Source organism: Poecilia latipinna, unplaced genomic scaffold, assembly GCF_001443285.1.
Source record: "Poecilia latipinna isolate Pla-1442-1.1 unplaced genomic scaffold, P_latipinna-1.0 Scaffold133, whole genome shotgun sequence".
NCBI classification, from domain to species: domain Eukaryota; kingdom Metazoa; phylum Chordata; class Actinopteri; order Cyprinodontiformes; family Poeciliidae; genus Poecilia; species Poecilia latipinna.
Genome location: NW_015112749.1, coordinates 28,226 through 54,530, shown reverse-complemented (window position 1 = coordinate 54,530; position 26,305 = coordinate 28,226). Strand labels below are relative to the sequence as shown.

The following is a 26,305-nucleotide window of genomic DNA, read 5'->3' as shown; positions in this document are numbered from 1 at the left end:
TTAAAAATCTGCCTAAGTGACCAATATTTTTTTTTTTTTAAATGTGAGTAGCTTTCGTTACAGCAAATAGATCTGAAACGGTCCAACTTGGTCTGAATGATTACTCTCCCTAGTGTATGGCTACTGTCACTACAACCGATCCACAAAATCAACCAGTGTACAAACCTATAAAAACTTTTTTTTTTTTTTTTACATAAATCTAAAGCAACTCATTTAGTGACTCCCAATCAGTCACATTTAAAACTCCAAAAGTCAAAGAAATTTGGCTTAGACTAAAGTGCTTTAATAAACCAACTTTATTTCAGAATAAACTGGCAAGCACAGAGAATTACCAAATTTAGTCTACGGGCCAAATAACATGTAAATATATACAAAAATATAAAGCAGCACAAATTCAACTTAGCTCACTCCGAGATCCAAAACGGGTACAAACACAAAACCTGTGTGTATATCTGCAGAATCCCCTAAAGACACATAAACAAGTAAAGACCTTTAAAATAAAAAAGGTATTTCAAACCCTTACAGTCATATTGTCAGTTTTAAATAACATGATAAAAAGACAACGGTACGTTACTGGGTAAATTCCTCCACTGAATGTGTTGACGCTGAAATTTACTGAAAGAGTAAAAAAAAAAAAAAAAACCACATTCAATACTTCATTGGCACTGAGAAAATATCGACTTTTAGTTAACAGTTCAGTTTTACATAAGCTCGAGCTGCTTGAAAGTACTGGCGATAAAAACAATGCAAGCATCACACGAACAAACATTTACGAGAGCACGACCAAAAACAGATTTCATGAAGCACAAAAGAAATAAAACAAAATACAGCACAATACTGTCGAAAGGAATGATTTTTCAGAAGTGAAGCGACATCATGTTATTCCTTACAGTGATTGCTTGGTGTTCATTTGACTTTGACTGTGATTACTGGCGTTTGGCTTTGTAAGGTCGGGAGCGTTTCCTTCGATCAGGCTTCCTCTGCTTGTGCAGCCGGCCGATGCTCACTCCCTGCCGGCGGCGCACAGAGATGTTTTGCTCCACGAGGCTGGCCAGCATGCCTGTAGAATATGCACCGAAATATCAGGGAAGGCAAGAGGACAATATTAGCATAAGTGGAAGGTAGTTTTTTTTGTTATTAATCTTGGGTCAAACAGATGGAGAGGGATAAAGGTTTATGTAGCGTGTGACAGTGTTTTTTTTTTTTTTTTTGTCTAACTGGTGAGATTCTTCACAGCTCAAAAGCTTAGGGCAGACATCCCGAACTAACAAGTTTCAGTGTGGAAACGTCCAAGAGTTTGACACGAATGGTTTAACACAGACCTACAGAAAATACACCCGGTCCTGGGCTTGTGGTCAATCTGCATAGCTAAGCAAGAAAAACATTAACTGTCTAAGAAGCGCAAAGTTAAAGATCAACACTTGTAAAACATATTAATCATCCACCCATCCAAGTCCATCTCTGTCGCTTTTTTGAGTGTCTTTTTACTATTTTTGACATGGAAACAAATGCAGATATCTTGACCTTGGAAGGTCAAATAGAACTGATTGTAAAACATTGTAAAGAAAACAACACGTGAAGCCTTTCGGGGGGCATGAGATATGTGAATTTTCATATGGTAGGTTAAACGAGCCTGAGGCAGCTCATTTTTTAAGGATTTTTATAAGAATGAAGATCCTTACAAGAAAGTTAAGCCCAAGACCAACACATTTTTACAATTTAACATTAAATATCCTGAAGATAAGTGAAAGTGGGGCTTCTTTAATCTTTTTAATACACCCGATCTTGTTTAAATATTGAAAATATTTTGTTTTTAACCTTGAGCCAACAGCCTAGAAGCAAGAAGCTGTGCAAAATTTTTACTAGCTTTCGTTAATTAGACCACAAGAGAGTTTTAAATGACAGACTTTAATAAGAGGGGGAAGAAAGATTAAAAAACAGCAACAAGTATCAAAAACCACTAGTTTTTTTTTTTACCTTCTTGGGCCAACATTGATATAAATGTGCAGATAAACTCGTCGTAATTGTGAGTCCTCCTCTGATCATCTATCTGCACAAGTAAAATAAACATTTAGACTCAAAGTCGACAAAAACAAATTTCGACCAAAAACAGTGAATTCAAGGTGAAATAACAAATGCACTTACTTTGAATTTCTTTCTCTTTTCTACTTCCTCCTTTAGAAACACCTCATAATTGGCAATGTCAGCTTCTACACACTTGAGTAGTGCAAGCAGCTCCTGCAAAAGGCAATGAGGTGACTCGCTGCTTGTGTTTACGTGTTTCTACCCATCACAGGCATCAGCTTTCTTACCGGCAGCACAAGCAAAAAAAACAAGATCTAAAGGTGCTATACAGTCCAAATATGCCCTGTAAGGATATGTAGTGCAGCACTTTACAACAAAGGACTTACTTTTGGAGAGTACTTATCCCCTGGTGGCTTGCTGTCTGCTCCAGACTCTGTAACATTGAGCTTTTCCTTGCCAGGTTTCAACTCTGCACCGTCTTCGTTCTCGTCTTCTTTCTTCACCGCTACAGATGGTCCCTCATCTCCTTCCTTTATGGCATCTTTTTCATCTTCCTTCACTTTGAGTTTTACCTTCTCAGGGGTGCAGAGCTTCGTGCCTTCAGCAGAATCTCCTGTACAGGTAATGAAGACAGATGCAGCATGTGGTTTACAAATTAGGAACTCGAGTTTTACTTGAGAAAACTAAGACGGCGGCGTTCACTTCCTGTTCGCTCACCAGATGGAGGGAGAGCATAAATGACTCCGTCGTCTTGCAGGTGCAACAGCGACGCACTGACTGAAGGTCCCAGCTCTCTTACGGCGCGGTTGTGTCTGGAGTCCAGCCTCAACATTTCATCCTCTCCGAACAGCACGCGGGACAGATGGGACGCGACTGGGCTCGAGGGACGAGTGGCCGCCTGAGAGCGGGCCGGCGAGCGCAGCGGGGAGTTGAAGGCGCTGCCAATTTCAGAGGCCGTGTCTGTGCTTTCGTTGCTGGGCGTGGGGGAAGGCTGCGAGGCGGACGTGATGCAGATACCCCCGGTGCGACCTTCAGTGCGCACAGACAGAGGGGTGTTTACGCCGTCTTTTCTTTGAGCTTCCTTCTTCAGTTTCTCTGCCAAAACGTTGAGGGCGATCTGGCTCTCCATCCCGGTCCCAACCCGTCCCGTTCTGGACCGCAGGCTCGCCTTTCGTCTGAATCTGAGAAATGAAAAGAAAAAGAAACATATTTTAAAGATCTTATCAAAACAAACATATTCATTATTAAAATGTTTAGAATTCTCTTTTAACTTTAACATCTCTTTTTTTTTTTTTTACCCCCAACAAACCTCTGTGATTTTTGGAGGGATTTGTCTCATTTAAAGGAAAATCTTGTTTGTAAAAACAATATAACAAAGTTAAATTTAAAAACTCTGATTCTGAATGCTTCACTTTCTCATTCTGACACTCTGATGTGGTTACCAGAATGTTTCACAGCGGGAGTAGTTTGTTCAGAATTGCGTCTTTTTCTTATCAGGGCCAAAAAGTTACATTTTTGTCTCTTCTAACCACAGAATCTTGTTTCACATGATTGCCGTTTCCCCAACATGACGTGTGGCAAAGTGCCATGAAGATTTCCCCAGGTTGTCTTTGACTTTCTTCCTGCCGCTCTTCTTTGAAGACAATTTTTGTGAAGCGCATGACTAACAGTTGCTCCACAGACAGATTCCCCGCCCAGCGGTGGGTCTTTGACGCTAATTACCAACTTTTTCTCCGGCCTCTCTGCTGTCGTCCTTCCACTTCACTATACCGTTTGTTCAGTTATGTTCTCTAACCAACCTCGACCTCTGAGGCCTTCACTGAACAGCTGGATTTATACCGAGAACAAATCGAAGCTTGTGGTTTTAAAAAACTCTTGTAAGACGCTACATAGAAACTAAAACTCTTGCCTGCTGGAAGCACTGGCGGAACCTGCTGCTTCTTCCTCGTCTTCATCAAATTCGTCTTCGTCGTCTGAGAACGGAGGCTGAGGAGGGCCTGCTGTCCGAGAGCGTCCGACACCAGCTGCTAGGTCCTCCTCCTCCTATGAATCAGAGCAAAAACGATTACTGCAGAGTAATTGTTCAGAGTTAAGTTTAAATGAAACTTTCACTGAAGGCATTGAGTTTAAAAGTTATTGTGTTTTCAATCGAAGGTAAGAGGTTTGCAGGGTTTTAAGAAAAAAAGCAATACTGTGATATATTTTGGTATATTTTTTCGAGACAGCTCAACGTTTGATGGCATTTTCCTTTTTTTCCATGAATGGTGACACAAAACTGCAGTTTCATTACAACCGAAGCGCCTGGAATATCTTCACGCTCGTTCTCACCTGCATCGGGGACTTGGCGTAGTTGTGGTTGTCGAGGAAGGCAGGCAGGCGCTGAACGATGGGGTTGACTTGCTGGGCTCCTCCTCCTGTGGGGGCAGCGGGTTTTCCCATGACCTTTGAGCTTCCAGAGGGACCAGCTCCGTCCTTGGACTGACCCCCCGACTCGTCCACTGAATCTAGAATTAGAACTGGTTGAGTTTTACGCTTCTGAAAAATCCAGGCATGGACTATAAGGGTGTGAGACGAAGACAGATGGCACGGAAGATGGAGAGGGTTTATGAAAAGCGAAGGCTTGGCAAACATTCTCAATTAAATTTAATGTATCTGGCTCACTCTGATGAAAGATTATCCTTTCTGTTTTCTTTCTACAAGGACTGGCCTGTGTTTATCTCCAACCAGCAACGCTGACCAGCTTCTATTTCCCCTTCTATAGACAGGCCTCCTCACAGCATGATGCTGCCACTCCCGGGTTTCACTGTGAAGGTGTAGCTTTCCACTACAAAGAGTATTGGATCAAAACCAAAGAGTTAAATTATAGTCTCATCTGATTAGAGCACATCCTCCTGGTTAGCTTGTTGAACACTTCAAATAAGGTGTCCTATGACTTTCTTTGATCATTGGCTTTCTTCACTGTTCCATAAAGACAAGATTGGTGAATTGAAAGAACGGAGTCGACAAAGTTAGCTAAAGTCCTTCTTGGGACAGTACCTGCATCTGCTTCTCTCTTGACGGTGTTTTCATCTGGAGACGAAGAGTTCTGCTGCTTCTTGTCCTGGACAACCTCAGGCTGAGTGAGCCGGATCATCTGAAGACGGGACATCATATTTTATTAAATCATTGTTAGGTTTTCATTAAGACACAGACCTCAGTCTGCAGGAATGCTCGAGAAGATTTTGCTTGGGTAAAGTTTGAAGCCACTGAACGTCGACAAACGCATTTCCACTGAGTCAAGAAGCGATTTAGGATTGAAACTTAGTTTGGCCCAGTTCCTGACCTTCTGCAGACCCTCCAGAATGGTCTGTCGGTTCCTCTTTAGAATATCCAGCTTGGACTCATACTTCATTCTGCGGTCAGGCACCACTGCCATCAGGTTGAAGCGGATATCATGGTACGGCTCACTGGAAAGAGGAAGAGCAGCAGCAGTATGAGAATTAAGCACGAAGGGCTGGCATAGAAGGTAAAGCACTACTGCTTTTGCTAAATGGTGCGTGACTCACCCAGCAGTGGCCAGGCCGATCCTCTCCATAATAACACGGCGAGCCTTGTCGGTCCATTCCTCATCCTCTCCCCAGGGCCCTAAAGGATTGTGTTATAAATCTACATCATTTAAGAGCAAAACAACTCCAACGGCTCACATATATATATATATATATATATATATATATATATATATATATATATATATATATATATATATATATGGTACCCATATTAAGTCTCACCATGATCAATGGGATAAGCCTTGAGCCCATCAAGCTCAAAGAGGCGGTCTTTGATTGGCACGTAGCTGACAAAGTGGAAGGCCTCCATCGTCCGCACTGCACTGATCCCGTTCTGTTTCTCCGGAAGGTGCCTGGGCTCCGGTCTCCATGGAAACATCAAAACAAGGAGTTTGAGAAAGGGATAAATGCACAAAAGCATGCTATGTTACATAACCTGTCGGATCAGAAAAGGAAAAGTTTTTTTTTTTTTGTTTTTTTTTCTCTTCAGACCCAAGGCCATCTGAGAGTTTCTAAAGTAACACTGACTGTAACCTACCTGGCATGGCTGTTGTGAGCCCTGGCGAGCTCTGGAGCATTTCCTATCGCGTAGCCTTTGCTCTGGAAGCAAAGAAAAGTATACAATGTGAAAATTTTGTTGAGAAAATACAGAATATGTTGAAAGAAAAGGAAACACTTAAACTGAACAATTGTAGCTAAAAATAGTTTCACACAAAACATTTACTTAAGTATCATTAAAAAAAAAAAAGGAGTAGTATTGATGCATTGTATTTTTTAACTTCTACTTGAGAAATATTTTGCAGAAGTGCTATGTTTACCTGAGTACAATTTCTGGCTACTCTACCAACCTCAAGTTACTCCACAGAAAGACGAACAAACACATTTTAACCAAAAATACACATGTCTGGTGAGACTTATAGTTTGTACACCAGTCTATCTGCTGTTTTCTCAGCAGGTAGAAAAAGTATTGTTCTACTTTTTTCTATTTGCTGAGCCTGTTGTGCCACTTGGAGGCCAGGTGAATATACAGCAGATATAGTCACTGGAAGTACTCTGCACAGTTCTAGCATTTATATTTTACCCACTGTAAGCAAGGGTTTAAAACGTTCTTTATTGTGGAAAATTATTTTGTAATTATGTAATTTATTTACATTTTTTTATTATTATTCTAAATACCAGAACCAGCACAGAATTTTCTATCTGTCTATGAATATTTTGTGTTCAGATCAAGCAAAACTATTATAGTTGCATTTTACCAAATACTTTTTTAGGTAATGATTTAGATGATCACTTTTTACTTCTACTTGAGTAAACACATAGTGAAGTAGCTCTACTCTTACTTGGGTGTAATTTCTCACCTCTGGGTTTATGCTACAAAATGATAGAATACCATAATTAATATTGTGTATTGTTTTAATGTATATTTTAGTAACACTCATACGAAAAGCCATGCTATTTTATTTAGCTGTAAGAATTACAATATTTTACAGCTAAATTTTTTGTAAAACATGTGGAAAACAAATCCTTTGAAAGCAGAAGTTAGCAGTTGAGTGGAGGGATAACTTACCTCAGGACTGAAGCCTTTAGTAAAAGCCTTAATGCGACTGAGGGTGGTGCCGAGTTCGACTCCACTGCAGTTCAGAAGAACACTCAGCAAGGCATGAGTGGCACATGAGTTTGGTATCAGCTAGAAAAGGACAAACAGATAAAAATCTTGAATGATTTTTATTTTTTTTTTTTTTTTGGGGGGGGGGGCAAAGGGCAGAGGGTGGTTTGAATCTACATGCAGAAAGGAGCTTTTACAGTGGATTTTTTTTTACATGTTACAACCCCAAACATTAGTGCACAGCTGTGATCTATAAAGGTAAATTGCTTGCTTATAAATCACAAGGATTTATGAATCTCATGTTTGTTTTTGTTTTTTTTTGCGTAGACCGTTTTCCGCCTTTTGATCGTACCTACACATTTTAGTATGAATCCCACGCACATTGACTCTGTTGCTATAAAGCCACTTTGTAAATAATTTGATAGTTTAACTATAGTAATTAACCACGACTCACTAGGACACAATCTTTAACAGCCTGCCTGTCATTGGAAAGTGTTGCTTAAATATTTCAACACAATACAATCTTTTTGGTGAAGTGCACTGGCCCATTTTGCCCCTTCAACATGATGTGATGGTGTTCTAAGGCACAAGCTTCTCCCTTTTTCCTCCAAATGTAACAGCAACTGTTGTTGGCAAACACTTTTCTTATGCCCGTTAGGGATGCACCGACTGCAATTTTCTGGCCAATCGCCAATAATCAATCGTTTAAAAGGCCTAATTTACCGATTCTGATTTTGGCCGATACCATTTTTATGTCTGAAATGTTGCTCAATACATCAATAAAGTTGCTAAATTGGCAACAGTGGGATGAGTGTTAACTGTAAATGTGCAGACATGATCTGGTCAGCCAGTTTGTCAGTCAGACCTCTCTAACAGGAGAAAAGAAAAGCACAGTGGTTGATTTTTAGACCTTTGCCGAGGTTGAAAACATCAGTGGATAAGATCTGTTTCACATGTAAAAATCAACCGATCACCGATCTCCAAAAATTAAGAATATCGGCACTGATAAATCGGCTGGCCAATAAACCAGTGAATCCCTAATGCCTGTTTTATTCTTCTGACATTTATCAAATAGAAGTTATCCATGGTAGGAAAAGCTTAGTTTGAATTAATGTCTGACAGTTAGAAAAAAAAAAAAAGCCTTTTTAATTCTAACAAAAATCAACATATAAGAGCATGTACTTTTTTAACCCAAAGGAATTTTATATCCATTATTTTAAAATACAGTAACTATTCAGATTTTTCAAACGTGGATGCATGACTTCAGCATTATTTAAAAGTATAAACTATTTTAATGAATGATTCACTTCTTTAACTTCTTTTACTGACAATTACTACCAAATCGTGACATTAAACATCTTCAACTTACAACTACTTTAACTGTTATTGTTCTACTCTGACATACATAATTTTCATTTAAATATGTATATATGGATGTATAATTTTCATTCATAGTAATCTACACAAAAAATCAAGAATTACTTATTGAAAGAAACACATAAAATAATACTACAATGATAAACACTGTTATATCCATGAATAAAACGGTTACCTGATGAGCAAAGAACATGTCATTTACAATTTCCTCATCTATAACTGAGGTCTCATCCACCAAGGTGTTGACTTTTCTCCTGGACCGCCGCTCTTCAATCCACTTAAACAGGAAGATGAAGCCATAAACAGGACTGAAAAGGAAAATGACACACACTTTTACTGCTGTTAAAAAATGCATGAACATTTCTATGTTTTTATATGTATATATAAAATGTGTACTCCTGAAAGGTTGTTGTTTTGCAACCAAACTGACCTGTGACATTTACTTTGCAGATCATAGATTTCCTCAACTTGGACGCCTTTGACACCTACAGAAAAGTCCCAAAAAGAAACGTTAAAAAGTTAGGATTCGTTTTATCTTCTTTGTAAAGAGTTTGCAGTTTGCAGCAGCTCTGTGAAAATTTTAGTCTGTAAACCAAATGCTTACCAAAATCTTCCACCAGCAAAGTAAACAGCCCTGCAAAAACAAAACAAGTCAGTTGAAAGTGCAAATATATACACTGAAAAGCTATAAAACAAAATATTAAACTTTATTTTACATGATAGTTGTTTATTGTTCTACATTAAGGTTCATTTCTAAACGTTTACTTTGTAGCTGCACTGCCCAGTTGGCTACATGTGGAAGCTAATGTTTGTTAGCCTAAATATCTACCGATATTTCTCACCTGGATCACTCTCCAACTCCAGCCAGCCTTTGTTGTTCATTTTGAACGTCTGGAGAGGAGACTAATATTTAAGATGCATTCCAGTCCATGTCCAGAGGCGGCTGAAGATGTTTTGTAGCTGAACTCAGTTTCCTCTCTCGTAGCAAACGAAGACAGATCAACATAAACACAATAGACAAAACTGGTCGCTGACCAACTATGTCATCAGAAGGCGACAGATGGTTGTCACAAAAAAAACAGTCCGACCTAACTGGGATTCGGATCGCCTCATCAAAAAGAGAAGGATTTTTCGAATCCCAAACGACTCTTAAAGAACAAGTAAGGAAACGTTTACAGTATATGTTGTGCTTTAGCATTGGAACATTTCTAGGGGAAAAACCCTACAAGCTTGAATTAAAAATGTATTCCCAACCTCAGTTTCTAAATCCAACATGGCTTCCCCAAGCATAAACGAGAGCTGTAACACTAATAGTAAAGTTTTGTTTGCCACCATATAGAATAATTATTACATGTACTAAAAATTGTCTGTTGGTGAACATGTTGCTGCAGTGAATAAATTGGTAGTTTAATGTAAAACAATGATTCATAAAGAATACTCCATGCAGCATTCCTATCATTAAATTCTCACATACTAACTGAATATCAGTATTTGATTATAAATATATTTTTCTGTGTAAATACAACTGGTAGCAATTTCTGATTCAATTCAAATTTTCACAGATTGGGTGTATATGTCCGATTCACATAATGTAATTTCATGAAACTTTACAAGACAAAAATCTTGTCAAAACCATAACCAAAAGAGTTTTAACAGCCATTGTTACAAAAAATAAATAATACATAAATAAAACCTGTCAGTCTAAGAAGTCAAGATTATTCTATAAAATACATTTTTCCACATATCTGTTTTCTGAGTAAAAATCTGATCCCTCATGTTGAACAAGCATGTGACGACAGTGTGAATGAAGGAATCCCTTTCAACTGGAAGAATCTCCAGCAGAACCTGGCTCAGTGTGAACAGTATTCTGTCTGGCTTTTCTAGGTTGAGCATGACTCACACCATGTATTTTCTTATGTACTTTTTAATCTATGTAGAGATTCCGTATGTCATGTTTTTCTCTCATTTGTTCAATTTTTTCCCTATATTTGTCTATTTATTAACCACTGTTAACTAGCACTTTGGTTAATTTTAGTTATTTTTAAAGTAAAAATAATAAAAATAAAAAAAATGTTGGCTTAAGTATTCTGGAAACGTATGCCCCTCTAGGACAAAAAAAAAAACAAGATGAAGAAAAAAACCGCTTGTACCTTGCAAGCAGTTTGAGGTACAAGGCTGTCTTTACACTGTGCAGTTAAGCATTTAAATTTTAATTTTAAAAAATAAATATTTTTTTAAAATATCCTTATGTGTCTTCAGGCTGGAAGTAACATTTTGGGGTGGCAAAAGATTATTTTGAGGGCAGAAAAAGATTTTCATCAAGAAGCCTCCAACCAAAGAGCTCTACACTAATGTTGAATCTTCAAAAATAGCAATGGAGACATTTATACATCTAAAAGGTTTGATTACAGCAAATAAATATTTTTCCATTAAGCATTAACAGTGAAGTAAATGTTTTTTCACTGTCCTCTTATTTTTTCCTAAATTAAGTTTACATAACGTCCCTTCTTTTATCAACTTAGAAAATGTAAGAGCGTATAAACACACTCGTCAACTTGATTGCTTCTTTTGATATTTACAAGCGTTGTCGGAAGTGTAATTTGTGATATAAATGTAAAAATCTGCATCTTGCTCCATCTTCACTGAAAGTAGGGCGCAGGAACCTTCGTTGGAGTTCCGTTTTCGGGGGCAGTATTTATGGTCACACTGGGAAAAATGGAAATTAGCAACGTTTATCGTTTCATTTACACAATTACTGTACTTTTCGACTGAATGTTGGTTGCATCTACTAGCAGGCTGACTACCTGAATGACAGAGCGCACAGAAGGTGAGCTCTAACTACACCTGAGTGATTTGAGGGCAGCTGATGCGCATCAATTAGCCGAGCGTGTTAGCCTCGCTGTGTTTTAGCTTAGCTTTAGCTACGTTACACCCACACATTTATCAAATCATTGTCTAGCAGGGACATCCAACTGGACATCACTATTAGTGGGATAATGTATCGCTTGTTGTAGCTCAGTGTTCAATAAAACATTGCTTCTCCAGCACACGAAGAGGTTAACTGTTTTCGAGCGGCTGAAAATACCTTTGTTGTTTAGTAATTAGCGAACATAGAGATTTAATTTAGCTTGAGAAAGCGCCATATGTCTGGACGCCGCGGTGTTCCTCGTTGAATAGCGAATCAATTGCCTATAGTTTGTTTTTTGCACAATAATAATAATACAACACAGCAGAGGTGGTTTAATGTTAACTGGTAGGTTACTAATTTAGCTCTGAGGCAGTGGGGCTTAGTGTAGTGGCCCCACTGAGAAAAAGGACCAGAATTGTGTTTTATGTTTTAAACAAGTTCATTTAAAATAACATAAAGAGACATTTGAAACAATGCTAAAATTTGGGTTGTTAGCTAAAAAATCAGACATGCAGTATTTAAACACATAATTTAAGGATAATGTACATCCATCAAAAATCAAATGAAAAGTATGTTGTTGTTTTTTTTTAAATATTTCTAATCATACCAGTTAGCTTTTGTTAGTCTATAAAGATCAGAATGGCAAATATATTTAAAGCAATACAAATGTGAAAAATAAATGCTCAATGTAGCTGTTTTTTAATGAAACATTTTTTAAGTCCATGTATCAAAATTACAGCTGTAACAGTTATAAAGCTCTGTTGTTTTGACTTGAATAGGAACAGTCGTTGCCCTCCTGTTTTAAACAAAATTGATAAAATCGTGTTGTTTTAATGTTGTTTATGTTGTGCTAATGTTGTTATGTCATAGAACTGTGGTATTTTTACTGAAGGAGACCATAGAACCTCATATCAGGCCCTGCCTACTTGTAGTAGTCGGCGAAGATGTTTTATTTGGATAAATGATTAAATAGTTTTTATTATTGCTAAGCCTGTTCAAACACCGAGATAAAATAAAACGAGTGTTCATCAGAATGACGAATCGATGGAAATGATAGAATAAAGTTACACAATATTTATTGAGCCATTTTTATTTACAGTTCCTGTGTTTCACTCATCCATTTCTGGATTTTTTCTGATGAATGTTTTGTTTGTTTATGCAAAACAAACTCTCAGTATCAGTTGATTGGACAATAGCCGTTTGCATTTAGTGGCACGAAATAAGACTTGTGATGATGAGTAATGAGCAATGAGTAGATTCCAGAACAAAAGTAGTGTAGTTTCAGACTTTGCTCATTTGAAATTAAGATAATATTTTCTAATCCTGTGTACCTTAGATAGGAATCCTACATACCCAATCAGCTCTGGAGATGACGTGAATTAGGTGGGGGGGAAGTAGCTTTCTGGAACAATGAATAAGTGAATGAGTCTAGAAAAACCTCCAGGTAATTTATTGGAGAAACCTAATCTGGTATTTACACCGCAAACGTCTGTAATTGTGTTGTGTTTGGCATCACCCAACTCTAGTAAATACTTCATAAAAATAAACCCAACACACTTCTTACAGCTTGGCCATCATTTTACAGTAAAATTGTCAGAAATCTTATTTTGAATTTATTTTTAACATAATTGTAAATGTTACTTTAAATATTCTTATCAGACTTTGACAGCGTTCCATTTTCTTCCTGTTAGGCTGGAAAATAGTTGCACAAATTAAAATGTTTGTGACCAAGGTTTGTTTATGTTCAACAATTTGTAAAGTATGCAATCTTCAAGCTCTGAGAACATAAAGTTTTTAGCTCCTTACTGGTCAGTCACTTACTTTGAATGTTTTCAGATGCCAGCTTAATATTCACAAATGTCTTTTAGATGCATATAACTGAGACAGAAAGGTGAGACTTTTTTTCTCTTAAGTTCCTGATGAAGGCATGTAGGTAATACTTTGACTGCCCTGGAAGACAACATGTCTGAAGAGGCAATTTCAGAAAGTGACCTGGAGGCCAGCATTGACAGCGAAGAGGAGTGTATGGAAAATGAGGAGGAGGATGATGATGAAGAAGACCTGGAGGAAGACGAGGAGGAAAATGATGGAGACGACGAAGATGATGGACTTGGTGAGTGACGATATTTTATATTCATCCATAACTCATTAACATAGCTCTTAATCAAACTGTATTTAAAAAAGGACTTTGTGTTGCAATGGCCTAATCAAAGTCAAACCCTCAAAATGATTAAAACTGTGCAACGTTAATTCCCTTGAAACAAAGCAATGCGTTTTAATTTAACCGTCTTTTTGTCTGAATATACAACACGCAGACTTGGATAGTTGGGCGTTACTAACTGTAATAAGTCTTTTCTCGTTGAAGAGCGACCTGCAAGTGCCCAGAGTCGAGCCGATGGGGACGGCAGGGACTCCAACTCAACTACCTCTGGAGAGCCTTCCTCAGAGCCTCCTTCCCGGCCGTCCTCTAGACCCGCCTCTCGATCTCAGCTTCCGACCGGCGCGGGGAACTCGAGTGAGAGCAAAGCCTCGTCTAGAAAAACAAAGAAGGACAAAGCCTCTAAATTAACAAAATCACTCAAATCTTCAAAAAGCTCCAAACCTCCAAAGCCAGCCAAGCCAGCTCACATGAGGAAGAACATCAGGTATGTCTGTATGTATGTGTGTTTTACGTTGAGGTGAGCCGTGTTAATGCATTTTTCATTGCACGAGCAGGTTTGCTTCTTTTTACTTCTGCTCACAGAAAGATGCTGCAAGAGGACCAGCTGGAGGCTGGAACCAAAGCAGCTCAGCAGGAGGAGATGGAGAGGCGGAAACGACTGGAGCAGCAGAGGAAGGACTTTCCTACGCAGGCCCCGTCTCTCGCGGACGCTCAACTGGGTGAGTGTTTGTGATCAAGAAATTATTAATGATTGTCCTGCGATATTTTAATTGTAAATCTCCTGTTTTCTTCCAATTTTTGCAACAGTGGAGACGGCAGCTTTATTAGCAGAAGTATCTCAGTTGGTTCCTGCTCTCCAGGGTAAACAGGATGTGATCTGTCTGGATAGTAGCGGTGAGGAAGATGAGAAAGCGGATATAAATTTGCCCGCCCTCGCCATCGGAGATGGTGAGTACATAGCACAGCTCTAGCCAGTTTCAAGCAGTATGACTACTTTATAACCATGATAAGAGTTTTGATTTATCGTTGCCTCGATAAATATCAATTAATGATGTTAACTGAAAATCCAAATTAACTGTATTATCGGAAATGTTATTACTATTTTCTCCACCGTTTCATGAGAGCATCAATAAACATCAGTAAATTTGTAACTATTATTAAATGCAGTCACTGTGGAAAGCTCAGTGACATAAATCACACTTCTTTTAACTGAGCAGCGTCTTGAAGAAGCCTGTTTTTTTTTTTCAATTGGAATGTTAAAAAGAAGTAATAACTGGATGTTGTCATCATTTTTATCATTATCACAATGAATTCAGAGTCCATATCGCCCACCCTTCGAGTGGGATTTGATTACGCACCAACAGTTGTTTATTTCCTCAATGGTGTTGCAGATATAATTGAGCTCAGTTCGGGGGACGAAGACACCCTGCAGATCAGCAGCGAGTCGGCTGACGAGGAAGCCGACGCCGCCCACGGCTCGGAGGAGAGCAGCGGCGCTCACATAAACGATGCGCTCAACTTGCCTGACGCCCAGGGTCGAGTGCTGGTGAACATCAACCACCCTCCGGAGGAGAAAGACGTTTACCTCGCCCCGCAGCTGGCCCGAGCTGTTAAACCTCACCAAGTACGACTGCGACCTCTTTCTACTCTTCTTCACGTAAAGCTTAACGTGTAACTCGCAGGAAGTGTGTGGTAAGCCTCATTTTTTTTCCCTTTCCTTTAAGATTGGGGGAATCCGGTTTCTCTACGATAACCTTATCGAGTCTTTGGACCGGTACAAGACCAGCAGTGGCTTCGGCTGCATCCTCGCTCACAGCATGGGCTTGGGCAAAACGCTGCAGGTCATTTCCTTCATCGACATCCTTCTGAAGAACACGGAGGCCCACACTGTTCTGGCTATCGTCCCTGTAAGTGATGAACATATTTTGAAACATCACGTTCTGGATTCTTGCGTCTCCTGAGTTTCACCTCTCAATGCTTGTATTTCTCCGCACCCCAGGTGAACACGCTCCAGAACTGGCTGACAGAGTTTAACCTCTGGCTCCCACCCCAGGAGGCACTTCCTCCTGACACCGACCCCGCGTTTGTCACTGGCCGCACGTTCAAAGTTCACATCCTCAACGATGAGCACAAGTACGTAACGTGGCGGCCGCTGTGACCGTTTACGTTGAAATATTTTTTACCCATTGATCGTTCTGACCGTGTGACCCTCAGAACCACGGTGGCCAGGGCCAAGGTTGTGGAGGAGTGGTCCAGAGACGGAGGTGTGTTGTTGATGGGCTATGAGATGTACCGCCTGCTGTCCATGAAGAAGAGCTTTGTGATGGGGAAGAAGAGGAAAACAAAAAAACCAGCTGGGCCGGTTATTATTGACCTGGACGAAGAGGACAGGCAACAAGAGCTCATGAAAGGTAACCATAGCGATAAGTAATGTGTGAAAATATACAGCGGCTTGTACTAGTCGTGCACCATTTGTAGACATCCGAAGGCTGAAAATGACACCCAGAGGAAAGACGTTAGCTGCTCAAGCTAACCCAGCTAAGCAAGACTGATGGCATCAATTAACTCGCTCACTCTTTGGTTACCTAGCAACGACCTGTTGAGCAACTTGAGCAGCAGCAATTTCAGGATTCATGCCTCATGACAGTTTAAACGGCCTGGATAAAACGGTAAAAGTCACATCACCAGTTTGGCAATATTTAACAACCACAAAAATAATCAATCATTATCGATATTGACCGATAGCATTTGCCCAAGAGGTAATTAGGTTTAGGGGGCTATGACTTTTTCACACAGGGTCCTGAAGGTTTGGATTGTTTTCTCCCTTAACAATAAACACCTTCATTTAAACACTGATTTATTTTTTATTTTACTTTTGTTACTTTGACTAATATTAAAATTGGTTTGATGTTCTGAAACACTTAGACATGCCATAAAAATAAAAAATCAGGAAGGATTCAAACACTTTTCACTCCACAGTATTACGAAGGTGAATTTTGGGATCAGTTTGGTGAACGGGATTTCATTTAGGAGCATCAGAGTAAAGGGAACTGAATGCACATGAATGCTACTTCTTGTTTTATCACATAAAATTCAAATGAAACGGCTGAAGTTTGTGGTTGCAACGTAACAAAACACGGAGCAGTTCAAGGAGGATGAATGAATTAGACGGCGCTTGTTAATAATCGCACTGCCTCATCCACCAGGGATCGAAAAGTCGATATCGCGGCCCGGTCCCGACGTGGTGATCTGCGACGAGGGCCACCGCATTAAGAACTACCACGCCAGCACGTCGCAGGCCTTGAAGAACATCCGCTCCAGGCGCAGGGTGGTTCTGACGGGGTACCCGCTGCAGAACAACCTCATAGAGTACTGGTGCATGGTGGACTTCGTCAGGCCCGACTTTCTGGGCACGCGCCAGGAGTTCAGCAACATGTTCGAGCGTCCCATCTTGAACGGTCAGTGCGTGGACAGCACGCCCCAAGACGTCCGCTTGATGCGCTACCGCAGTCACGTGCTGCACAGCTTGTTGGAGGGCTTCGTTCAGAGGTGAGCCTTTCTCGCTTGGAAACGCTTCACCGAAGGGTATCTCTTATTACATCTGCGTTGCCATTGTTTTCTGCGTCGCTTTTGTCCTTGGCAGGCGAGGCCATGACGTGCTGAGGCACCACCTCCCGAATAAGGAGGAGTTTGTGATCCTGGTGCGGCTCTCTCCCATTCAGAAGGCGCTGTACACCGAGTTCATGAAGCGCTTCCGAGAGGCAGGGAACAGCGGCTGGCTCGGCCTTAACCCACTTAAAGCTTTTTGCGTCTGCTGCAAGGTCAGACTGCTTTTGTCTCGTTTTGAGAGCCGCCTCCGTGTCGCAAAGTTCCTCGGCAAAGCTTTAACCTGTGGTTTTCTGGACAGATCTGGAATCACCCCGACGTCCTCTACGAAGCCCTGATGAAGGAGAACCAGGCCAATGAGCAGGACCTGGACCTGGATGACATCACCTCGGCCAGCAACCCGCGCTGCCCTGCTCCCTGCGCCGGCCTGAAGACCAAAGTGGCCGACTCGAGCAAAGGCAACAACAGCATGCCGCCGCTCAATCCGTCTCAAGAAAGAGCCAATCAAGTCATCACATATGAATGGGTAGGTTAGGGCCAAGCCCGGCATTTAGATGCAGCTAAAGCAAAGCAAATACCAGGGAAATCCAGCCAACTTTCTGCGCTTAATTCTTTCTCAGGCAAAGGACATCATGTCAAACTACCGGACGGGAGTTTTGGAAAACTCAGCTAAGATTGTTCTGCTCTTCCACTTGATTGAAGAAAGCGTCAGAAGAAGAGACAAGATTTTGGTCTTCAGGTAAGTCTTCTGTCCTGCATGAGTGAGAAAAAAGACATTTATGTATTTATTACACTTTTCTTGGACAGAAGGCGGAGTGTGACAGGGTTACTGTGCAGGAAAAGTAACGATTTGATTTTTAATCAATTTCAGATCTGAAAAAGTGTGAAAAAGCTTTTCTGTTACTCCTGTTTTACATCTAAAACAATAAAATATGATGTTCTCTTAAAACATTCGGCATATAAACAGTTCTCACTACCCTCTTTACTCTAATACCCCGAATGAAAATCCAGTCCAGCCAGTTGCCTTCAGAAATCTGTATAAATACATCTGTCCTGTGAAGATGTTAGTTAAGAAACGACTTCAGCAAAAACAAAAAGGACAGATCTAAATTCATTCAAGAATCTGTAGAGAAACTTGAAAATCAATCACACACACACGTTCTCCTTCCAGCCTGACCGGATCTTGAGCTGTTCTGCTAAGAAAAATAGGCAAAAGATTTATGATTTTAATGTAAAACGCTGTTAAAGACGAATCCTAAAAGACTAAGTATTTTTTCCACAATTATCCACTTTTTAGCGTCAGTTTATCACATTAAAATCTCTCTAAAATACACCAAAGTTTCTGATTGTAATGTGACAAAACGTGGAAAAGTTTAGTGGATGAAAAGAATACTTGAGCAAGATGCCCAAATCACCGTCTTTTAAGAGGAAAACAATAAAAAAGCCACAAAAAAACAACTAAATCCTGCTTCATGATAAGTTGGAAAAGGTTTAGAAGACGATTGTTCAGGATTTTAACTTTTAAAATATGCAATTCAACATTTCTTCAGCTCGCCCCCGTTTTTGGAGCATACAGATCCAGCCAGTCATTCGTTGCATGCAGCTTAAATAATATGACGCCTGTTTTCTTGGCTGCGCCTCTGAGCTCAGTAAATGTTCTGATGGATTTTTATCGTGTCCAACAGCCAAAGTTTAAACACTCTGACAGTCATCGAGGATTTCCTTTCAAAGAGACCCATGCCCCCCGGCATCGCCCCCAGCGACAGCCAAAACCAAAACTGGGTTCGCAACCTCAACTACTACAGTAAGTTGTCCGACTTTTGCCTTTTTTCCCCCCCAAACCAGTCGCTAATCATAAAGTGTTTTGCACTAAAATCAACTTTTTTCACATTTTTGCTTCATCTCTGATAACTTTTTATTTACATAGCAAGTGATTTTTTTTTTTTCTTTTTCAATATTTCATCTCTGTCAATGCTTTCTGAGTTACCTAGCTTGTCCAGTTGTTTCAGCGCTGATGTGTGTCTGCAGGACTGGACGGGAGTACATCTGCGTCAGAGAGAGAACGTCTCATCAATCAGTTTAACGACCCAGAGAACAAAGCGGCGTGGCTGTTCCTGCTTTCTACACGGTAGGCCGCTTCGTCTCGCAGCCGGACCTCGTGCTTCTTCTCTGCGCTAAACGTCGTCGTCTTCCCGCAGAGCGGGCTGTTTGGGGGTGAATCTGATCGGGGCCAGCCGTGTTGTCGTCTTCGACGCGTCGTGGAACCCGTGTCACGACGCCCAGGCGGTGTGTCGCGTGTACCGCTACGGCCAGAGGAAGCCTTGCTACATCTACCGCCTGGTCTGTGACTTCACCCTGGAGAAGAAGATCTATGACAGGCAGGTCTCCAAACAGGGCATGTCGGGTAAGAGCCTCCCTTTTTTTTTTTTTTTTTTTTTTGATGGATATTAACTCATTCGCAGCTTTCGTCCTTCTTAGAAAGTTGCCAATGTTTTCTGAAACAGAACTCCCTTATCTTTCTCTTTTAAAGACCGGGTGGTTGACGACTTGAACCCAGTGCTGAACTTCACCCGTAAGGAAGTTGAGTCGCTGCTGCACTTTGTAGAAGAGGAGCCTGAGGCTGAGAGGATCTCACTGGAATCGCAGAGAGAGTTGGAGTCGGTGATATATCGAGCTTGTGAGCTTTACCCGAACCTCATCACCAAGGTAGAGTTACTTGAAAGGCGTTACTCCGTGTAACAACTTCAGAAGCTTCAGGCATGCTTCTAGATTTGTTGCTCTTCAAGCGTAACAGGAGGTTTGGGTGTTTTGCTGCAGAATGAGCCAAGGGGCTCAGATCCCGACAGGCTGGGTTGATGCGTCTCTCTTTGTTTGAGGAGTGCAAAAACACACAGATGTCTAAAACATCTCCAAACTGAATAAACATTTTCAGGTCTGCAAAATTTACTGGAATGTTAAAGTCCAGTAACAAAGTCAGTCAGCTCTTGTTTTCGTTCAAGGAAACGAAGCATCTGTGTTTTGATGGTCTCATTAAATAAAACTCCTCAATTCAACTAAATGCCCAACCCTGAAGTAGAGTGTTAAGTCTGTGACTTTTTGTTACTTTTAGGATTGAGGTAATAAATACCAACTGTTCTTATAATTAGCTCTGTAATTAAATCCAGAAATTTAGAAGTTTACAGTTACAGATTTAAAATATTTGAGCTTATCAATAACAGCAAAACAATCCAGTAATTGTCCAACCCCGAATCTGTCTGTGCTGAAACGTCGCTGGCAGAATTATGTTGCTGTTCTGTCAAAACGAGTCAGTCTCTAGATGTACGAGGCTGGTAGAAACTCAGAGAGCTGTGAAAGTATTGAATCGCTTTTCAGATTTTTTTTTTTAGACAAATTTCTTCTACTTCACAACTCTGCGCTGCTCTGTAATTATCACATTAAATTCAAATGAAACACATTTGTTTTAATAATGAATCGTTTAAATATAACTTTATTTTTAGTGTTTTTCCTGTTTTTATGGAGAGAAAATTTACTTATAACATTTTTTTTTATTTGTAAGTTCTGATAATGCTTTCATTTTGCTTCACCGCATGTTTTCTGTGAAGCACCTTGCGTCTTTAGTCGCATTTTTTTAGTTTAATTCGGCTACCAAATAAGAAATGGTTTGTAAGAGCCCACAACATGAAAAAACACACATTTCTCCAGTATATCCAGTAGAATCTAACATGAAAAGATTTTATGTTTTGTGGTGGTGAATAAGTAAGTAATCTGAAGTCTCCAAATATCCCTGATGTCTTTCCTGTGGAGCTGAAGTCCATCTTTTTCTGTCCGATGTGTCCCTTTAGCCACCTTTCCACCATGAGTCGCTGCTCATGGACCGCAAGGAGTCAAAACTGACCAAAGCAGAGAAGAGAGCTGCAAAAAAGAGCTACGAGGACGAGAAGCGAGCCTCTGTGCCGTACTCCCGCCCGTCGTACGCGCCCTACTACCCAACAACTGAACACTCGCTGGCGAGCATCGCAGCGTTTAACCAACGCGGCTGGTAGGCTTCACCGTTTTCAGTTGATTATTGCTTTATTTTTAGATCTTTACGTCTGTAACCCGTTAATCTTTACACTTGTTATCACAATAGTGATAGATTGCAGCAACCTGCGCCACCCACTGGATGCAGGGAGTTGGTTGGGTGAACAAACTCCTCCCCGAGCCAGTAGGTGTTGGTGATCAGTAGCACACTGCTGGTGGATGTTTAGTGCACTGAGCAGAAAGGTGACGTCGTCGTTTCTTCCTACATCCAGTGGAGGGCGCAGGTTGCTGCAATCGATAGTAGCCACACAGGCACGCCCTCTAGAAGGAAACAAACGCACCCAGTGCAACACTTTCATTTTATTGGCAGAGAGGTTGCCAGGCGACTGTGCCAACAGGCGTTTCCAAAAGTGAGCAGAGAGTGTGAGCGTGAGGAGAAGTTTTGAGTACAAGCATTACAAGTTTTGAGAAGAAAGACATGAAGTCCTGTTTTCAAAATGAAAATGTGTGCTCTTGGATTTTGGCAGAAAAATCGCCCGTGATTTACTATTGGAACTGCAGCTCACGTTTGTGTTTGTCTCTCCAGGCGCCACATAACGCGGCCGGACGACAAGCCAGTCGCGAGTGTCAGGCCCATCCAGTCGACCCCGATCCCGATGATGCCTCGGCAGGTGGGCATGGGAATGGCCGGCTCCAGCTCTGCCGGCAGCCTTCCTCTCAACTTCCTGCAGAAAGCAGGAGTTTATGTGCAAAGGATTGTCACCACAACAGGTATCTAACAAATAGCTACTGCAAATAAGAGATTTGTAGCAATTCAAGTGTTTCAGACGTTACCAGCAGTAAAATGTTTAACGAGCTTTTGAAGTGTAATCAGATTATAACGTACAACTTTCACCCGGATCCGCAGACATTGTAATCCCAGGAGCAAACAGCTCCACAGACGTTCAGGCTCACATCAGCGCAGGAGAGAGCATCCACGTCATTAGAGGATCGAAAGGTAACATCTTCATCAAGAGACCTCTTCAAACAGAACATCTTGGCGAACCTTTTCAGTCGTTTAATTTTCCCTAATACAGGTACTTACATCAGGACGAATGACGGAAGGATTTTTGCTATTCGATCTGGAAAGATCAGCCGACCGGCAGCTGGAGCGTCTGCTCCATCTAGAGGTGCAAAACGTTTTGCTGTTTCATTGACTTCTTCCACATCACTTTGCTTTTTTAATTGTCTGAAGGGATTATACTACACACGTTGCTGTAATCGTAAAGCTCTTTCCTTGCCACGTACATCAAGTAAAGCCTGTATTAAAGTTTTAATCGTGCAGCGTGGGGGTAATGAGTAATGATCCCCTGCTCATTTTGTAAGTTTACTCACCTGGAATGGAAAATTAATCTTTAATTCAATGCAAATCTTTTTAGGGTGATTTTATTTGCTCTACAGAGGCAGAATATCATCAAAACTCTAGAACAAATACTTTACATAAAAGGTAAAAAAAAAAAAGGTTATGTGTCGCTGAGTAAAATAGTAATAATTAAATCCCCTTCAAACAACCAGGATTCTGAATTGGTCTGGTGCTCATCATGTGGAGCACAAATACTTCTGACTACAAGCTGTGTGTGTAAAACACACTCCTCCATGGAAACACTTTCTCCACGTTTTTCTTTAACATCGGTTGTGGAAGATGCTGCTAATGTTCCTACAAGACAATAAACCCCTTACCGCTGCGCAGCTCAACAAAGCAAAGTTATAAGTGGCGTTTTGTTTGGAAGTGATCTTTGTTTCACTAAGCGGCTTCTTTATTATTTTCATGGATGCGTTTTTTTGGGGTGGGGGGGATTTCTAACAGATATTCTGTTTCTCTGTGTTAAAATAAAAGCTACCTGAGAAGTTGGAGATTGTTTATATTGCAGGGGAACCAACAATGCAGTAGCTAATCAGATGTCTCTGTTTCTGCTTTGAAGAAGGATCTTGTAGGCACTATCAAGTTATACGTCATTTATATTAATATGTGATTTCCTGCCATTATCTGATTTTTTTTTTTTTCAAAGTGAACTAGGGTTACTACCATCTTCTTCAATATCATCTCTATCTCTTCAGCAGACACCCAAGCCTCCCTGATCCACCCAGTGAGCAACGGCTGCTCGTCTCCAGTCGACCAGCCGCGGCGCTCCCCCTCCGCCGACCAGCGGCCCCCGTCTCCCCTGAGCTCGGATTTTTTCCAGGAGCTCAGCCATTACGCGTCGTCCACAGGCAGCGCCACTGCCGGCAGGGCGAATGAATCGTCGTCGCTTCTGGATTTGCCGTCCGCGACGGCGGGGGACCAGGGCGGCTCTCAGACCGGCGATCTGAGCCGACAGCTCGGCAACGACCTGCTGAGTTCAGCCGCGGAGGCGCAGCGCGGCGGCAAGCGGAAGCGTGACGGCGGCCAGGACGACGCGCAGACGGGAGGAAAGCACACCTCGGTCCCGGCTCATTTCCCCGGATTGTCGGTGAACTCCGGCGGGCTCAGTTTCCCACCGGTGGGTCTGAACCTGGGGAGCCTGGGCCACGTGAGTCAGCCGCTTCTAATGCCAGGAGGAGGATCTTCGTTCCTCCAATCTCCGGGACAAACGCTGGCCGACCTGCAGTCCATGTTCCCCTCGGTGAGCTCGGACCTCCTGAGGCAGCCGGTCGCGGGGAACGGACACCTCCCTCCCTCGTCCTCGGCTTTCTCTTCCGCCTCCTCCACCATTCCCATGTCGTCGACGGCAACCTCCTCCTCCCTCCCGTCTGGCACTTTGCCTCCGTACTTGATGAACCCCAACATGGCCGGCCTGCTTTCTTCAGGTTTCCCTCTCAGCTACAGTCAGCCACTGCTCTCCTCACCAAGAATGTTCCCCGGCCCTTTGCTCTCGGGGTCGGGGGGCTTCTCCGTGCCCAACTCCAACTCTGCGACGCCCAGATTCCTCTCTCATTTTACCAACCCCACCTCCAGCCTCCTGGGCGCCGCGCTGACGCAGCCGGACAGACACCCGAGCGCGGTGAACGGCGGGGACAGCTCTGATGATGACGTCATAGAGGTGACGGGACAGTAGGGCTTCAGAAAGTCCCACTACAGGTTTTCTTTTGTTTGTTTGTTTTCAAACAGTTTTACAGTCAGAAAAGAATCAAAATACATTAGAAATGGGAATTATTACACAAAAGCGATAAAACTCAGAGGCAAAAGGCCTGGAATAATTCTGTGATGATTACATCCATCATGGTTTGAAAGTGCATTCAGAATCCAAATGTGACCAAGAAGAGGAAATGTGAAACTCAGCTCTGAGTTTACATCTAAAGTGGGTTAAATGTGAATAAGTTACTCCTCAGACATAAAGTTGGCTACTTCTGAGCCAGTTCTTTGAAATAAGCAGGTCACACGGGTTCTGTTTTACTCGGTGCCTTGCAGAAGTTTTCGTATCCCTTACAGCCTTTCACACTTTGTCATGTACCAGTCACACACCTCAGTGTATTTCATTGCGATTCTATACAATAGACACACCCGTGTGCATAATTGTGAAGTCGAAGGAAACTAAAACGTGAATTTGTTTTCACAAATAAAAACCTTTTGAAGTGTGGTATGCATTTCTGTCCAGCTCCCTCAGAGTTAATACTTAGTATTTCCACCTTTATGTGCAATTACAGCTGCGATTTCTTTGACAGTTTTTCATACCAAATGCATAAGTTTTTGCCCATTTTTCCATCTTTCAAAATAGCTCAAGTTTCATCAGAATGGATGGACGTTGAACATTCCCAATTGGATTTATGTCTGGACTTTGACTAGGCCTAGGCCTCTATGATTTGATTTAAATCATTCCATTATAACTTTTTGGCCTGTATTTAGCTCCATCCATCTTCAAATCAACTTGGATCAACTTCCCTGTCTTTTGATTAAAAATCATCCCCTCAGCATGATGCTGCCACTGTCATGTTTCACTTTGAGGATGGTCTGTTTAGGGTGTTTTCTGCCTTAAATAACATTTTGTAATGTCGTCTGATCAGAGCACCTTTTTCCACATAGTTGCTGTGGCGCCTTCAGGTCTTTTTATTGTTTTCTTTCTGCCTGTTCTTGCCAGCCTTTCATTGGAGTGGAGTCCTGTCAACAGATTACCCTAACTGAGTAGTGGATGTCTCCAGCTCCTCCAGAGTTCCGAAGAGTCCCTCTTTTTGCTAAAAATGTTGAAATCTTTGGCTGTCATCTCACAGCCCTGATTTAAAGTTCACACCTTTTCCCTCTGACCTGTCTGCTGTGTTTTTTCTTTACTAATCATAAGCTGGATTTACAGTCTGATTAAATTCCACGCTGTATTTACCAATTAGGTTTCTTCTGAAGACATTTAGCTGTACTGGATTTTATTTAATGGTGTCAGAAAGAAGGGGAGCTGCCACACTTTTCAGATTTTCACTAGGACAACATTTAAACCTGCATTATTTTCCTTCCACTTCTTGATCATCCACCACATTATGCTGGTGCGAAACACAGAGTCCCAACAAAACGCATCAAATGCGTGGTTGCAATGTGACGAAATGCGAAGAAGTTCACGAGGGATGAGTAATTCCCATTTCTAATGCTCTTCATCGGTCAAACACACACAGACACACACACTGATCTTTGTCTCGAAATACGAGAATCGGACCGTAAAATCCTACAAAGTGCAACAAAATCCTTATGCTGAATGTCTGCGTCCTGTTCAGCGGGAGCGTCGGGAACAGATCCGTCAAACGAGGACCAGTCGAATCTTATCTGGCGTTGGCTCCCACAGCCTCTGCTACATTTTTACAGTTTTCGTTCCCAACATTTTAAACGCGTGACGAAAGCTGCTTCCTGTTGGCTTTTCTCACGATGAATTGTTGTCAAACAGTCGAGTGTGGACAGGTTGAACACTCTGCTGCTGAACACTAGTGTTCTCCATTTCCTCTGTAGATAAAGGGATCTTGGCGTTTGTCACAAAGTACACAATCCAGTGTGTATACACTATAAAGGTTACCTTGAAAAGCAGAAATTTTAGGCATATTTTAGTCTTTAGCAGTTTGAT

The 26,305-nt window shown here is 41.4% G+C and overlaps 2 protein-coding genes across 4 annotated transcripts; one reads left to right on the top strand and one right to left on the bottom strand.

Moving 5' to 3' along the window:
- Positions 1-278: 278 nt before the first annotated feature.
- On the bottom strand, positions 279-9,566 carry bap1 (BRCA1 associated deubiquitinase 1). Its single transcript, XM_015028692.1, has 17 exons — positions 9,399-9,566; positions 9,161-9,190; positions 8,987-9,041; positions 8,732-8,864; positions 7,141-7,260; positions 6,112-6,173; positions 5,796-5,938; positions 5,571-5,649; positions 5,348-5,471; positions 5,062-5,158; positions 4,354-4,529; positions 3,935-4,068; positions 2,743-3,206; positions 2,412-2,638; positions 2,146-2,238; positions 1,978-2,050; positions 279-1,060 (listed from the first exon to the last, which is right to left on the bottom strand). Exons 1-17 carry the CDS (start codon positions 9,436-9,438, stop codon positions 927-929), a joined length of 2,184 nt encoding a protein of 727 aa, XP_014884178.1. The 5' UTR covers positions 9,439-9,566; the 3' UTR covers positions 279-926.
- Positions 9,567-9,628: 62 nt separating this feature from the next.
- rad54l2 (RAD54 like 2) lies at positions 9,629-26,260 on the top strand. 3 transcript variants are annotated; one of them, XM_015028690.1, is made up of 22 exons: positions 9,629-9,716; positions 13,378-13,577; positions 13,830-14,109; positions 14,208-14,344; positions 14,433-14,573; positions 15,017-15,249; positions 15,350-15,532; positions 15,625-15,758; positions 15,840-16,036; positions 16,832-17,174; positions 17,269-17,446; positions 17,533-17,757; positions 17,852-17,970; positions 18,917-19,035; positions 19,260-19,359; positions 19,430-19,635; positions 19,762-19,937; positions 21,074-21,270; positions 21,838-22,022; positions 22,159-22,248; positions 22,328-22,420; positions 23,349-26,224. In XM_015028690.1, exons 2-22 carry the CDS (start codon positions 13,427-13,429, stop codon positions 24,323-24,325), a joined length of 4,464 nt encoding a protein of 1,487 aa, XP_014884176.1. In that variant the 5' UTR covers positions 9,629-9,716; positions 13,378-13,426; the 3' UTR covers positions 24,326-26,224. The 3 variants fall into 3 exon arrangements, with proteins under 3 accessions (XP_014884176.1, XP_014884177.1, XP_014884175.1); XM_015028691.1 differs by lacking the exon at positions 9,629-9,716 and adding an exon at positions 11,214-11,383 and having other exon boundaries at positions 23,352-26,260; XM_015028689.1 differs by lacking the exon at positions 9,629-9,716 and adding an exon at positions 11,214-11,383 and having other exon boundaries at positions 23,349-26,260.
- Positions 26,261-26,305: the final 45 nt, after the last annotated feature.

Bases quoted from the DNA above. Each gene is read 5' to 3' on its own strand.
- bap1 (XM_015028692.1), bottom strand. From the start codon at position 9,438: ATGAACAACAAAGGCTGGCTGGAGTTGGAGAGTGATCCAG. The intron at 9,042-9,160 runs GTAAGCATTTGG...ACTTTTCTGTAG, and splicing joins TTTGCTGGTGGAAGATTTTG to GTGTCAAAGGCGTCCAAGTT. The intron at 4,530-5,061 runs GTACTGTCCCAA...TTCTAATTCTAG, and splicing joins CAAGAGAGAAGCAGATGCAG to ATTCAGTGGACGAGTCGGGG.
- rad54l2 (XM_015028689.1), top strand. From the start codon at position 13,427: ATGTCTGAAGAGGCAATTTCAGAAAGTGACCTGGAGGCCAGCATTGAC. The intron at 16,037-16,831 runs GTAACCATAGCG...CTCATCCACCAG, and splicing joins GCAACAAGAGCTCATGAAAG to GGATCGAAAAGTCGATATCG. The intron at 17,758-17,851 runs GTAGGTTAGGGC...ATTCTTTCTCAG, and splicing joins AAGTCATCACATATGAATGG to GCAAAGGACATCATGTCAAA.